The sequence below is a fragment of the Falco peregrinus genome, chromosome 4 (assembly GCF_023634155.1).
Source record: "Falco peregrinus isolate bFalPer1 chromosome 4, bFalPer1.pri, whole genome shotgun sequence".
Classification (NCBI taxonomy): Eukaryota; Metazoa; Chordata; class Aves; order Falconiformes; family Falconidae; genus Falco; species Falco peregrinus.
This window is the reverse complement of record NC_073724.1, coordinates 63,732,107-63,747,854: the sequence shown is the minus strand read 5'-3', so window position 1 is coordinate 63,747,854 and position 15,748 is coordinate 63,732,107. Positions and strand designations below refer to the sequence as shown.

Sequence of the window (15,748 nt, the reverse complement as noted above, 5' to 3'; positions counted from 1 at the left end):
GAATAAGTGCATATGTAAAGTCTGAGAGATGAAATATAATTACTTACATTGTTTTATATTTTAAAAAATCTAAAAACTTTCTCTCATAAGCACAGAAAATAGAGCCTTTACAAGGAATGCATTTTTTAATGTCCTCCCTTTGGGTGTGGTGTATCTTTTTTTTGTTGATCTGTGATTTTTCAAGAACAAGCCTACACTGCAGAAAGTGATGGATTTAAATAAATTTATGACTAAAACTATTGTAGCTATTTTTCACCACAGTCTCCTTATACCAACATTTGAATGGTGCTGGTTACACACACTGATTTTCAAAAAGCAATGTCATACCTGTAGACATGCAGGAGCTCTGCCCTGGGGTTTATTCACATCAACAGCCACAAGCTGCCAACCTCCAGCAGCATCTTCATGAAACATCTTGAAAGGGAAAATTGTTGTCAGAAATGTTTTACGTGCCAATAAATACAAGTGAAATCTAATACATTTCCCTTAAGGACCTGCATACATTTTGATGATAGCTAGTTTAAAATAAGAGGGAAATGGTTCTTACTGCTACAGAAAAAAAGCAACATGCGCTTTTTCCAACATTAATAGATTCTGAATTTTACTCAGATAAAATCAAACACAGTATGTCTCTGTTAGTCCTAATGTAGAAACCAATTCAATTAATCTCTGATCGGTATCATTAGACAGTGGTACCTGATCAGAATAAATTCCTTACTAAGGTAAGCATATCCTGAGGAAACACACATACATTCTGACCAAAAAAATAAGTTTCATGGTGCATTTGTAAATAACAGACTACCTCATTTTTTTGTCTGGCAAGATTATTTTACACCAAGGATCAGACTTTGGGTTTGTTGCACTAATATGTATCAAGAATAGCTGTACAGGCCTTCTGTACCATTACCCAGAGCTTATAATTCCTGCAAACAGCTGAATGATATCTGGGCTCTAATGTTGTCAATGGACCTCTTGCCCACAGTGGTATTCGCATTTTACCGCTAACCTCTGGAAGTGCAGGTGTAGGTATTCTGTCTTTTTTTTTTTTCCCCCTCAGAAATAAGGACATAAACAGATGCAGACTGCTGGACATAAGGAACAGTGAGAAACCATGTCTGGGAGTGATTAACACTGTCATTGAAAATGTCCTTGGAAGAAAATGAATGGCTCTAGCATTTTGAATTGCCACCTGAGAGTCTGCACATACTACGAAATCAAGTGTGGCGAAGTTCCCACCCCACTCCCACTTCTTCCATGACACCCAACACCCAACCAAATTACCTTGAGAACACAGCCACAGCAGCAAGGCTGAAGCTTAAAAGCCATCCTGAGAGAAGTGCTCATTAGACTGGGGACAGTGTCACACAAACATGGTTATAATGCTGCTGAGTTGTTACGTAGCATCCCTGCAGCAGGAAGAGTTGCCAACTCAGATTAGCACTGAGTTACTTCTCTTTGTACTGTGCTTTAATGTGCAGTGCTAAAGTGTTTTACAAGAACCTCCTTTCATCCTTCTCCAGAGACCCCTCCCTTGACTTTAACTCTTGGACACTCCTTTTCTTTTGTATAGGACTAAGTTTTGGGAACAGTTCAATGATTTAAGAAGTGGACAAATGAAGAAGGATATTGTTGGTTTTTCTCAAAGTTATTTCATGCACAAAACCAGCAACGCTTTTAACTTTTGCCTGGTGCCTGCAATAAATTTTCCACCCTTCTCAATAAAGTAAAAAATAAACCACTTTTATAGTTCGGTAAGCTGGACTCCCTTTATGTCCCATTATGCCAGTGGCTCAAGGAACAAAGCAACCATTTGCTCTGCAGCTAACACAGTATTTTTATTTTGCATGATGCAATTTACATTCGACATGTCATATTCTTCAGCATGATGACATTATTTTGGGAATTTCTTTTTCCTTGAAATTCCTTAACGTTGGCTGCTTTTTGAATTTCCGCAGTTCCAGCTTCTAGTTCAGAGTATGTTGGTTAAGCCTATATGGCTCAGGAATTTCTCCCATGGGAGATGAAATGAACATTAAGTTCTTCAGCCTAAGTATGTGTCCTGTGGAAAAGCCCTTTCTTTTGCTAGATTTTAAATTGGTAAGACCAAGTCTGCTTTGACAAAGATATATATAGAATAAAAATTACTGCCACAAAGTCTATTTGAGGTTAAAAATGTAGCAGCAGGCAGAAAAAGACTAGATTTACATATGGATTACAGGAATAACCAAAGGAATATTAGAAAATATTTAATAAATAATTTTGAAACACTTAAATCCTCTGGCTTAAGAAAATAAATACACTTTAGCTATAGAAGTTAGAAAAATTTTCCTCAGGGGTATGTGTTTTATACCTGTCTTTCTAAGGGCTTTTTGCAGGCAGTTGGTAGTGGTTCCTCTTATATATGGCAAACTGCACTAGACAGAAAAAGCCTGGCCTTTTGTACATTCAGGATATATAGTATTATTGTTACAATAATGAGTGGGAGAATTTAAATCTCAACCCATTAGCCCTCGGTTTTCATACTGGGTCTTCCACACCAGGCAGCCCAAACGTAGCACCCTTCCTATCATGGTTTCTTCCTACCCATTATCTCATATTCAGGGTCTCACTTTCTGTGGCTACCTCAACTGCTAGTGTGGCTCTTTCATTGCCTCAGCACTTCATTCCTCATTGGTCTCAATATGCGTTTCCCAGTTCCAGGACCAGCTTCCCCAAACACTTCAGCTACTCTTTGACCTCTCTTCCAGCTACAGCTTGCAATTTCAGCTCTTCTTCCTTAGCACAGAAAGTGATGTTCAATAGCAAGCCTAATTCCAAACCCACCAATGACAGGATAAAAAAGCGTTATCCTACTTCATTAAAAGAAAATAAGAACATAGAGATAACATACCCAGCAACATAAAGAACCATATTAGTCTTCTCTATTATTCTTTTTTAAGAAAGCCTAGTTGGATAATACAACCTAGAATTTAATTTTATCTGACAAGTCATTTATCAACTTTAAAATATATGCAGTAACATGCAAAGTCAAATAGATCAGATAAAATAACAATTAATAGGAATCTGGGGCTTATTATTCATTCATAAACTAAACCAAATCAAGTCCCCAGAGAATCTCAGTATCTCAGGTGCTTCACCTGGGTGGTGGCAGTTGAAGTAGTACTGCTCCTGGACCCCCACATCTGCTGGAACTGCACTCTAATTTCTGCAAATGTTTCAATGATGACTGCGATGAAAACATTCTGAAAAAAGAACAAGAAAGAATGGCTGACGGAAAGCTCAGCAAGCAGAAAAGAGAAGAAAATTCATTCTAATATGATTTACATGTCAGACAGGTTTAAAAAGTGATGTTTTTCAGTACCTTAACAAGCCAGGCCAGAAAGAAAATTAATGTGATGAAATAGAAATATGAACGCCATCGGGGAAAACTGTCGATTGCTCGGTACATAAGGAACACCCAGCCTTCCTGAGAAGCAGCTTCGTAAACAGTAAATATGCTTGTGCCTGTCAGAGGAAAAATGAAAATGTTTGGCATTAAGACTCCCTGAAAGTTTTCAATATCAACAAACAATAATCTTTTCTCTATCTTATTTCCCTTTTTTCTAAAGGGTATCATGTCTCCTCCTTCAAACAGATGTTTTTCAGGTGCATTTCCATGTTTCTTCCTTTTGCAACTGAACGTGAATTGGTTTTGTATCAGACCAGACTGACTCTTCCTAGACACATGTGCGTAATCATTTAGATGGGTTCACTGGAAGTGTGTAAATGTCTCCAAAAGCAAAATTTGTCCCATTATGTGACTTCTGCAGCGTCCAAGAGAAAAGGCAGTTTTAATTAAAACTATCAGGACCAACATTCAGTAAGTAAAAAAAAAAAAAAATCACCATTGATATCAGCAACACTGAGTGAGCAGCAGTACACACAGAAGGTGTCCAACACTACCAAGCACTACAACAAGCTACTTAAGCTACTTGTTAAGCATCTACAACAAGCTACCAAACAATTTTAAAATTCAGGCAGGTAGTCAGGGTAGCTGCATTAACTTACATGTCCTGCCTTAAAAAAGTTAAAAGCATTTTTAGTTGAATTTCCCATATCACTCAGGGGAGCGGGGGAGAAGATCAAAGACAAGTTATGAGGGGTTTATGTTTTATTCAAAATCCACTTTTGAATAAAAGCTATTAAGTCACTCATTTTAAACATAAGATCCAAAGTCATCCTAATGTCTGAGTGATCGCATGCTTCAGTCAGCTCCCCCTTCCTCCTGATCTCTCCAATGAAAGCTTCAAAATATAGACTGTGGTTAGGGCTCGTACGGCATTCTTGTTAGAAGCAGGTTTTTTTGTTCCAAGAAGGAACACAAACTGTGAAATTAAACCGTAAAATCTCACAAACTGCTGTGAAATCATGGAATTGTCCTACAGCCACCTGATAGCTCTGCTCCGCTACTGCTTCGTTTCATGAAACATCCTGGATAAAAAGAGGGAGCATGAGGAGTATTGCCCTTAGCAAAACCATAGCAGCTGCTAGCAACGTACAGGTAGTAGGCATGAGCCAGCCAATCATCTGATGCTGTTCACAGAGACAGGAGTGGCTCTAGTCAGAAATTCCCAAGTCCAGGAGTTTCCCAAAAATCACACCAGCCTGTAAGGAGCTCTGCGCTGCTGTTCTCCCACTGAATTTGCAGCATTTACATCCTTTCATCTGCTAACACAGGCAGGATGAACCTGGAAGTGGTTTTGCCTTAGTGAGTCCCTTTTGTGGATAAATGTTCACTGGTAAGAGGAGACGGGGATGAATGAATTTTTTTCTGTATAATCTCGTTCCTTTGATATGTGGGTGTTGAATAGTTAACATGGTTATGGTGGCTAGGCAAAAATGTTAATCCTTTCCCTTAATTTTTCTGGTTATTGGATTCCTTCCTATTTAGTGTACATGGTTCTCAGGACCAAGGGGCAAAAATAAAAATAAAAGAAAAGATAAAATATTCAAGCACAGATGATAGCAACCCCCTTTCTATTTCTTCAGAGAAGACAGTGGTCTTTGTCAATACTAAAATATACATCAGTGATTACTTCATGAGTATTTTGCATTTCAAAAAAATCATAAAGTAATGGTTCAACTATCTAATATTATACTGTTGCTGATTAAATGATTGAACAAAACAGTGCTGTTGAGGGCAGCCAGAGATTAAGGAAAAAAAAGGAATCTATTAAAAGTTGCTGGCTAGGAAATTGTCATTACGCATTACCAATGCGAAAGTCACAGTGAAGATTAGTAAAAAAGAGGGGATGTCATGCAAAGTATTTATAACACATACACTGGGCCATCTGCCATTCACAGCAATACTGTGAATGGACAAAAACACACAATTAACCCAACTAAAATAATATGTGTTCGTCTGTGACACTAAAGTAAAAATATGTCTTGCGTATAATTGGTACAGGTGTTCTTAAGGCTATTAGAAAGCAATCACCACTAAGAATATACATTCTTACTTAACGTATGTGACTAGAAGTAATAAAGCTTTCAATACTGATGCCAGGAACCATGCTGTTAACTACCTCTGTAAATACTGAATAAAGGCATGACAGAAAGGGTTCCAACACCATGAAATACTTTGCTTTCAAAAAGAAGAGTAATTTTTAGTTAACATCTGCCTTATTGCATATTTTTGCTCTTCTAAGGGTTGCATTTATAGACAATCAACAACCAATTCTATTTTTCTGAGCATGTCTTTAATATCCAACGACATCTTCCTAAAGCCAATGTGTAAACTATTAAAAAGACTTTTGCTGCAGCATGCTCTGTTTTTTTCACGATGTTCAAAGCTACAGAGAGGGAGGGAAATGATCAAATTTTAAGTGATGGTGGGATACAGCACAAAAAACCACACATGGCAATGCTGTCATGTATGAAACCAAACTTATGCCCTTTAGATAAAATGGAAAAATTCTCCTTTTCCACAGATGTTGGTGTTCTGTCTATCACTGACACTGTTGTCTTCTACTAGGTCAGAAGGCTTAAGTCTGGACCACATGGTGCTAAGAGCCCCATGATTAGGGCACATGAGAGCATAGGACCTCCCATAGTGTGCGTAAGAAAAGTAGCAATATGGGTGGCAGGGGGAACAAGAGCTTGAAAACTTGCACAACGTGGCTATTCAGATACACAACAGGCCACAGATACTTCAGAGTGTAGTAATATCTTGTTAGCGTCCTGAACATCAAGATTCATGCAATCTCTCTACAGGCATCAGTGAGCCACTGCAGTCATGAAAAAGCTTTGAACTGTGAAGAGGGTTAAACACATGACTATAATGACATTACTCATCAGTTTAGGCAAGCTGGCACATGTAATGTGCTGAATTTGGAAGTAGAATTTCAACATCTGCATCTAGAATATTGTTAAATGTTAGTAAATAAAAATATCTAGACAATATTTATATTAATTTTCCTATTTGTTTCAGTAGATGGCTATACCTTGGTGGAAAAAAAGCTTAAAGTCATTCAGGAGGAATGTTCTGATGACAACAGAAGTAAAATAAAGGCATATACTTTGAATTTTTTTTGTTTCAGTGCTTTCGTTTGAACTTATTTAATGAATTCCACATTTTGATGTTACCATAAAACAACTCCTTTAACCATGCTGATGGTTAACCAAAACAAGGAAGGAAAACATTTCTCAATACACAGATTAAAACTAAATAAATCAATATCATAATCTGCATGAGTCTCAAAAGACTGCTTTTATGCAACCAATAAACACTGTTACCTTTGGAAATGTTTTACAACTACATGGTCATTATCAAAAACAAAAGGAAAAAAAAGCCCAGAAAATGAAAGACTGAGTGAAGTACAGGAGAAGAGACTGAATCTTGCTTAACTTATGTAATATTTTCACTTGCTTCATACCACATAGAAGAAAAGATAACAGAGACAAAGTGTCTCCCCAATAATAATGCGTGTTTAGGTATATGGGCATGCAGCACTGAAATGCAGGGCAGTTATGTCTTCTTCAATACATGTTTCACCAGATAGGATGCCTGACAGGGCATGGAGGAAGTAGCTCCTTTTAACACCTAACTTATTATAACAAAAGAAAATTCTACTCATTTCCACACCTAGTCAGGGAGCAAGGACACCTGTCTTTTCTACAGATGAATAGAGTACCAGGTTAAAAATAATTGTAAGAGCCAGAACACATAGGTGATGATTTTCCACAGGGGAGTGAAAAAAGCTATCATGCCCGAACCCTATCTTTTAAATACCTAAGATATATGGAAAGCATTTATTTAAGAAAAAATCTCAGCTGACAGAAGAACAATAGTATCATTATGCAGGGATGCTAGTGTATTTTATATTTATGCATATTTCACAAACATACAGGATTTCCTGCTTGTTTCTGGCTTCTGTGACACCACCATGCCCTGTGACATCAGCTCTTGCTATAATCAGCTCATTCTGTGAATGGACATCACGGAAAAGGGAGTGCACTGAATAATGCTGTAATTTTATAACTGCAGAATTAAAGGAGCAGAGATAAAGGTCACACGGAAAATTCACTAAGTCTGGAAACAGAACGCTTTCCTCCTAACCGTTACATTCTTGCTTCTTGATTCAAAATCCCATAGTATTTGAGGAAGTGAATGAACAGGGTCAAAGTATTGTCCTTTATGAGTAAGTTTGTGCTATGTGATTTGTAGCTACTCCAAGCGAAAAACAAAAAAGAAAAACTGAACTTAGGCATGCCATTAACTCCAGCATTTTCTGCATGCGTAATCTGTGTTTATTGACTACCCTTGGCTTACCACGTTAGGGTTCTCTCAGTTTTCTTATGGCTGCTGTGAAGCTGCTGAGAAAGAAAATCTACAGGAGAGCCACTTTATGTAAAAAAAGAAGGATAAAATTTTGGGTTTGTAATTTTTTCTTCTTAATCAGGAATTATTCAGGCAAGTAAAAAAGCATGCGCTGTTACTAAAAGCTTAAAATACTACTACGATCATCCGTAAAATGCCTCAGATGCCAGCCAGTGCCAGGCTCCTTTTCCTTACTCATGAGTAGCCACTAGGTGGCGATCGTGCACCTCGGGCACATCTGGAACATCAGGCAGGGAGGGGCTGCCACCACGGGGAGCGCAGGCTGATAACCGCCCGGTAGGCTGGCAAAAGGATTGATTTTTCTATTTCGCGGCAAGACTAAGCAGCCTTCTAGCAGGTGCTGCTGTCTAAATTAACTCTATTTGTGGTGCTGAATATGGAAAGGTAGCCTGCCTTAAGGTGGGTTTGTGAATGTTATGTCCAGAAAGAAATGACCTCTTGCTTACCTATAGAAATTTTATCATCAGCCTTGCTTCTGTCCCTGCTCACTTTCACTGATAAAATCACGAAGCTGAATGTTGCTGCAAGGCACGGATATTCCCACTGAACAGTCATCTTTTAATTTAATTCATATCTTTCAGTATCAGGATGTTTGTAAAACATTGCAATGCAGTCAGGATTTTCCAGCTGTCTTATACTGTTGCTTTAGTGAAAATAGAAGGGAACAAAAATTACCCAGAAATGCAAGGACAAAGTTGTTAGCACTTCTGGGAAGCAGCTGGTAGATACCACTGAAATAAACAAAAAGATCAACTCTTGAACAGCTTCATGGGGTTTCTTCCCTGTCTCTGAGTGAGCGATCCAGTTTATTTTACTCCCCCAAACCAACTTTGCCAGCCAGCAGAAATGAGAAAAAGAAGAAAAGTAAAATATGCCAGTGCTCTGCTCTGCCACTGAAACCTCAAACCCCAGCGTCACTTTCCTGTGACTGAGCTGTGGAAAAGGCAGCAAAACAGAAACTGTGCAGAGGACTGATTTACAACAGCAGAAAAAACACATTGCCCGTCTGAGCACAGTGTCTTAACCCTTGTTAAGTGTAATGAATCCAAACATACAGTAGTGATGTGTAATTGATTCTTCATTTTAAAAATCTGCTCCCTTACGAGAAGATGAAGCCTTTATGTATGAGAAAAGACTACATACTGAGACTGTACACATACAACCTCCAATAAGGAGACAAAGAAACGTCACAAATGTAAGTGCTAAGATCAATGCAATTTGTTTTACAGACTTACTAATGGGGAGACAGAAAGTCAGCCACTTTCCGAAAAAATGTTGATGGACTGTAGCACTGTTTACAAGTATTTTAGAAACTTGCTCGCTATTCAGAAGTGTTGTCTTACAATGTCGATGCAGCCATGTTGGCACATGTATTGACTGCACAGGGTAAACAGGAGCACGGCAGTTCATGCTTAGTTACACCATTAGTGTCCCGCATGCAATAGTGCTTGTCCTCCCTGAGGTAATGTTTTATGCTTTAAAAAGAGAAGTCTGTTTTACATTTGTGAACAAGTCCCATGGTATAAACAAAGACCAACATTCTTCAAAATGTCTTTAGGTATGCATATTTATGGATATTTAGCCAGACTAGCATTTATATTTGCTTTTCTTTAATACTTTTTTGATTAAAATGCTCCTCAGCTAAACGTTCAAAAATAGCTTAGCAAACAGAGGTCCAAAATGTTAGCAGAGCTCTTAAGCTGGCTTTACGTGCATAAATACTGTCTGTTTTTTCCTTTTTGCCATTGCAGGGCTGTAGTGCTAACATACACTCTCTCCTACATCTGCTTTTTTTAAGTGTGTGGCAACTTTACAAAATTTACTGGCAGTTGATGAGAATCAAGGAAATACTGAGCTGTGAATTGTTCACACCTCACACACCACTACCTGGAAGCTCTGCAGCACAGTCAACAACTCCCACCTCTCCTTATCCCTCAAGAGTATTTTAAGGACTTGGATCTCTGGGCTTCCATTCTCAACAGAACAGGCAGAGCTTCAGGCTGGAGTCTGAAAGCAGGACACTGCTATAGCTGTACTTTTCCTAATCAGAGAATCAAACTAATAATACTCACTTTTCAGATCTAGAGACCAAGAATACCGAAATCCCTAGGCTTTGGTTTTAAAAGCAATAAACACTGTGAATATGGGCCTGCCACCACCTCAGTCTTTCCAATGAAACGTCTCTGATTTGAAGCACAGTCATAGTAGAGTAAATGACTGCTACAGTAAATGTTATGACAAAACTGTGTAATACAAAAAAATGTTGAAGAAACTCTATAATTTATATTAACTTACTCCTTTGAAAATAAGCCGTCTTTTTATAGGACTGTTATGTCCTCTTTTAAAATACATTACTATATAGATGCCTTTAAAACCATACAGTAAAACTGACAGTCCAGAAATCAAACATTCAGAAATTCACACAAATAGTTACATTTAAAATTTAATGAACACTTTAAGGGTTATCCTATTAAAAAGATAAACTTAAGGCAGGTTCTTAGTACAGATATTATGTATTTGGGTTGTCATTCAGCCATATATTAAACATCGGGAATGACTGTTAAAATCAAGGCAGTGATGGATCCCTTTGTTAGAGAGAAAACAAAGTATGCAAATCTTTCTTGACACAAGGCATGTAAATTCAGCATTGAATTGCATACACTGTCAATCAAAACACTTGCTGCATCAACTTTCCCAATAGCCATAGACAGAGCAATCTAATTCATTTTAGATGCAGTCATGAAACAGCAAAGCTAGCATACATCATGGAGTCAACTAATTTGCTTAATTAATAAAAAATGTATCTGCTTCGTATGAAAGGAGTATGGAAGAACAAAACCATAAAACACATTCACATAGTTACATTTCTGTATCTAGAGTGACCATGATGATACTTTTCCTGGTTTTGGCTGAAATACAGTTAATTTTCTTCCTAGTATAGTGCTGTGTTTTGGATTTAGGAGAAAATATTGTTGATAAGACACTGGTGTTTTAGTTGTTGCAGAGCAGGGCTTACACAGAGTCAAGAACTTTTCCGCTTCTCACCCCATCCCACCAGCGAGCAGGCTGGCGGGGCACAAGGGGCTGGGAGGGGGCACAGCCGGGACAGCTGGCCCCAACTGACCAGAGGGACATCCCATACCGTATGGTGTCATGTTCAGCGTATAAACAAAGGGGAAAGCTGCTGGGGCCACTGCTCAGGAACTGGCTGGGCATCAGTCAGTTAGTGGTGAGCAATTGTTTTGCATTTGCATCACTTGTTTCTCTTGGGTTTTATTTCTCTCTCCTTTTGTTATTTTCCTTTTCATTACAACTTCTTCTATTTTTTAGTTTTATTTTTTTCAATTATTAAATTGTTCTTATCTCAACCAATGAGCTGTCTTAACTTTCACCCTTCTGATTCTCTCCCTCGTCCCACTGTGGGGAGCGGGGAGGAGGGGCGCAGTGAGCAAGCAGCTGTGTGGGGCTTAGTTGCTGGCTGGGGTTAAACCCCAATGATACTTTACCCTAAAGCAGAGATAATTAGGCAGCATGACTGTAAGCTTTACCATGAGAGACCATTTCATCAAGTCTTGAGTCTGGTCAGCTAGTATCAACTGTCTTGAAAGCAAGAAAATTGTGGAGTTAGAAAAAATGTGCTAACAGAAAAGATGCCGGAGCTTCTAAGAATATACATTAGTGATTCAGCTGAGCAGAAGATTAACTGGGAGACCTGGAATTGCATAAAGATCATAAAATTTTATGCATATTGGGAAATACAGATACTGCCTGACCTAAATGAGGCATCTGCAGTGTGATATTTATATTGGCAAGAACTGAACAATCAGAGAGGTTGAAAAAGTCTTACAGGAAAAAACAGGCTAGCACAGTCCATTAAGAAAAAAAGGATCATGTCCCAAAAGTGCTAAGAAAGACCTTGCAAGTGATTTTCAAACCCGGAAGACCATATCTTATTTGACCTCCACAACAATGCGTTTCCTTATTTCCAGTTGCAGTGCAACCCTTTCATTCTGAAGTTTCAAATGGTCCAATCAATCAGCAACTAAAAAAAAAACCCAACAGCACAAATATGTAACAAAGGGAAGAACCTCCTTGACCCAGCAGAGTTTTAAGAGACAGAAGAGGGCTGAAGAGAGCTTGACATTCACTTGACAAGAAGCCACACTGGTGACTGTGTGTGGGAAGTGGTTGCTCAGTCCGATTATGAGAAATAGCAGGTTATGTACAGTGGTAGACAGGAAGGTATTCAAGGAGGATATTCCACAGTATATCATTTCAATAGCTTAAGAAAGGTTTTTTGGTTTGTGGGGGGGGGGGGTGTTTGTGGGTTTTTTGTGTTGTTTTGTGGGGTTTTTTTTACTGTAGGGTAGGAGATACAACAGTTTAAGGGAACCTAGACAACCAAAGCTGATGCTCTGCCCTAATGCTTCATTTCAGTTTCATGCAGTTCCTCTGGGTATCACTTGTGAATTGCAGGCACTTCTTTGAGGATGTGCTCCTTAAACTAAGAGATCAGCCCCTTCCTCTTCCATGGATAACATTTTCAAAGGCAGTTGCATGAAATTTTATCCCTCCTGCAATCAGTGGTAAAACTGCTGTCATCTTTCATAAGATGTTTTCAAAAATCCCTCCCCAAAGCATCCTAATTTAATTTGCTCCAGCTATAGCGTATGCGAACAAGACTTTACTCTTTTCTGTATAAAAGTTTCACCTAAGAACAACGGTAGAAAATCCCAACTAGCAAGACCTGCTGAGTATTCAGTGACCAGGAATAAAGACAGCAGCGACACTTAGCTCAATGTGTTTCTGTAAGAAAAAACCAGACGGTAAAGCTGGCCAAGGAAACATTATAAAACAGACACATGTTAGAAATCTCCTTAGCCTCCACACATCTGAATAACAGGAGCAAATACACAATGCCAAAGGCATCCTAAGAGACTAGTCTAATGGAAGAGACAAAATCTTCCTTTCCTGAATGGGAGAAAGGAGCTCTATGATTGACTGTTACAAGAAAACCCAAATGACATACTCAGTGACCTGTTAGCTATTAATAAATTAAGTACTCCCCAGTACCTGTTACGTGCCCCTAGAAGTAAAATAATTTACCTACTCTGTTTATGTGAGGCAGAGGTTTGCCCTCTTGCCTAATACGCACAGTTAGGGAGCAGGCAGAAACAGGGAGAAGTGGTTTAGTGTGCTAACAGCTCACTAAACCCCACACCATCTTTGTCAAGTGTATTTTTAATTCAATTTCAGAGATGGCTGTGCTAAGCTAGAGACTCTAAGACCTTCCTCAAACAGCAACACCATCAATGTCTCAGATGAGACAATCTTAAAGATTTCTAATTTTAAAAGAGCTGGGTGTCAAAAGAGAAAGAACCTGATTTTTTAAAATAGAAAACCATACACAGATGTCAGCAAATTAAGACTTTATTTTTTTCCCTCTCCTTTAGAAAATGAAAATTGGAGTTGAAAAGAAAACCAATTTTTGTAACATCTGACTTCTTTTATTCTTGACTGTCTTAAAAGAAAGTGTTTGCATGACCGGAGATCTACTGGTTATCAAAAGAATTCTTGGAAGACTAGCACTAACAGACTAAGCAGCTGGCAGGTTTATTTGGAGATGAAAATCAAAACCTTTGGCAAGAAAAGCTGTATAAACAGCCAGATATTTTTTTAGGAGAAAGAATGTTCAAAGTCTTAATACACTCTGTTTAAACCTTGTTTTCAATATTATCTCCTTCTGCAGAAATCCTTTCTGATCTTTCTGTGATACTGAAGATAGTTCCGCACACCCATAACAGAAATTTCCTGGATTTCTCACTATCAAATCAACGATTATTTTCTCACATATGCCCTCTCTTTTTTCTCAGCATGAAGTTTACCTGCAAAGATGTCTATTCTTTCTATAGGTGTGTGTCAACTCTGTGCTTTGACTCAAAGCTGCTTTAATTTCTTATAGACCTATGATATTTAACATATTTTTCTTCAAAGTCAAAGCTTTTTGCCAAAGTGGAAAATGTGGCATTTTGTACTGAGCCACATGAACATGTGGTTTGAAAAAAAGTACTGTGCATGATTTGTGCATGAAAAAAAAAAAAAGTTTTGGCATCGCTCAGTGAAGCAATTTCCCAAGAAATACAGATCAGACCTACTCCCAGTATTTTTTTATCAAAGGATGAGCTGAACAACCTCATTTTCCATATGAAAATAATTTCCAGTTGGTGAAATGAAATCAGAGCTTTTAGATCTGAAGGCACAAACAAGTGATATGCATAAATTTGGGGATGACTTTCTGCATGCTATTTACTTCACAGGGACTACCTCTTTGGCTACTCGTCACCTTAAAAAAAGACCTTTGGAAGTCTATCCACTCTCTTCCCTGAAGTCAAAGGCACCTCTAATTATTTACCACTTACTTAGGAATAAAAGCATACAGACAGTTAGTTATTGCTGGACATCATAAACACAAAGTAACGTGCTTGCAGGTCCTACCATAGCTTGGGTAGAATTTTATATTGTTACATCATGTCCCCATATTTTTCAGAACAGGAAACAAATCCTGATTCTAACTTGGAAGTTCTGCCAGCATATTTATATAATATTTTTGAAGAGAAAACTATGTTCACAGTTTTAAAATCCCACTGCCCAAAGTCAGGCACATGAGCTGATGTTCACATAGCTGGATATAGTCTGATTCTTTGAGATGCTGAAGGAGGCAAGTTCAAAATTTTCAGTCCTGGCCTGAATGCTAGTGCTTGAAGCCAAAGGGAATTTTATCATTCCTTTAGTAGAAAAAAAGTTGTATTTATAGGTCTGAGATTCTACCACGTAAGTCCCCGCAAAACATAAAAGATGTTGGGAAAACAGTATATTTGATCAATATGTTGCTTTCAAAACACTTATTAAATTGCCTGCCACACTAAAAATAAGCTAGAGATTGATATTGTAAGGTGTAATCAAGAAAAGAAAGCCACCTGTTTCCAGACCCATTCGTTTTACAGCATCTGGGAGATGGGCTTCTTAAATGAAGACAAATGCAACAGAGAATCTCAAAATATGTCTGCTTCTGAACCTGACCATGAGGCACACCTGTGGTGCCCTGGCATTAAAACTCTTTCCAGTGACCTTCCTAAAGAACTTGTAAAAGTACCAACTAAACGCTGTTAGCAGGATTCATGTGCTCAGGTCAGAAATAATTGAAATAGATGGGAAACAACTGCTAGCAGGCAATAGTAAGCACTGGAATAACCGAGAGGACTGCAGAATTTGTCTCCCTGGTGCTCTTCAAGAATACATCAGATAAGCATCTATAAGGAATGATGTAAGTAGAGGTCACTTAATCTTGGGAGTGGTGAGGCAATGAGCCTGGCCTTCAAAAAGATATCCTTTTGAAGCTTATACTAGTTTTCTCCAATTTTACAGCATTAAAGAATTCTGTAAAGCCAGCACAGCGTCTTATCATTACTAGTTACAAAAAGAATAGTATTAACATGCATAAAGTAATCTGTGTTTGTTTAGGCTGCACATAGACACTACCTTTCCCAACTACTGCATGTAGATACTACAAAGAAAGAGTTCAGTGTATGAAAAACACCTTACATTACAGTTTTGCCTGGAAAACTGTTGTAGGAGTGATGGTGCAGAGCCAAGTTCTGCTGTTTCTGAACCAGCTAAATCATATACTTCAGCACAAAGCCCTTTTTCTTTCTCCTTCCATAAAGGAAGCATTGATGAGTCATAGATGGTATGTAGATCTAAATTCTGTAAAATAATAGATGTAAAGTAACACTGTGAATAAATAAAATGTCACTCAGGACATGTTTTGATGATAATTTAACTCTGTCTGTAATGCTCTGAATACTGTGT

General features: G+C 38.2%; 1 protein-coding gene across 3 annotated transcripts in view; it reads right to left on the bottom strand.

Annotated features, from left to right (window-relative positions):
* Nucleotides 1-15,748, bottom strand: part of NALCN (sodium leak channel, non-selective) — a 250,021-nt gene that overhangs the window by 157,313 nt on the left and 76,960 nt on the right. For all 3 annotated transcript variants that reach the window (XM_055802381.1, XM_055802380.1, XM_055802382.1), the window contains exons 8-10: nucleotides 3,362-3,504; nucleotides 3,138-3,242; nucleotides 328-414 (exon numbers count right to left, since the gene is read on the bottom strand). In XM_055802381.1, the coding sequence (XP_055658356.1) occupies nucleotides 328-414; nucleotides 3,138-3,242; nucleotides 3,362-3,504 (335 nt within the window). The remainder of the gene's footprint in view (nucleotides 1-327; nucleotides 415-3,137; nucleotides 3,243-3,361; nucleotides 3,505-15,748) is intronic.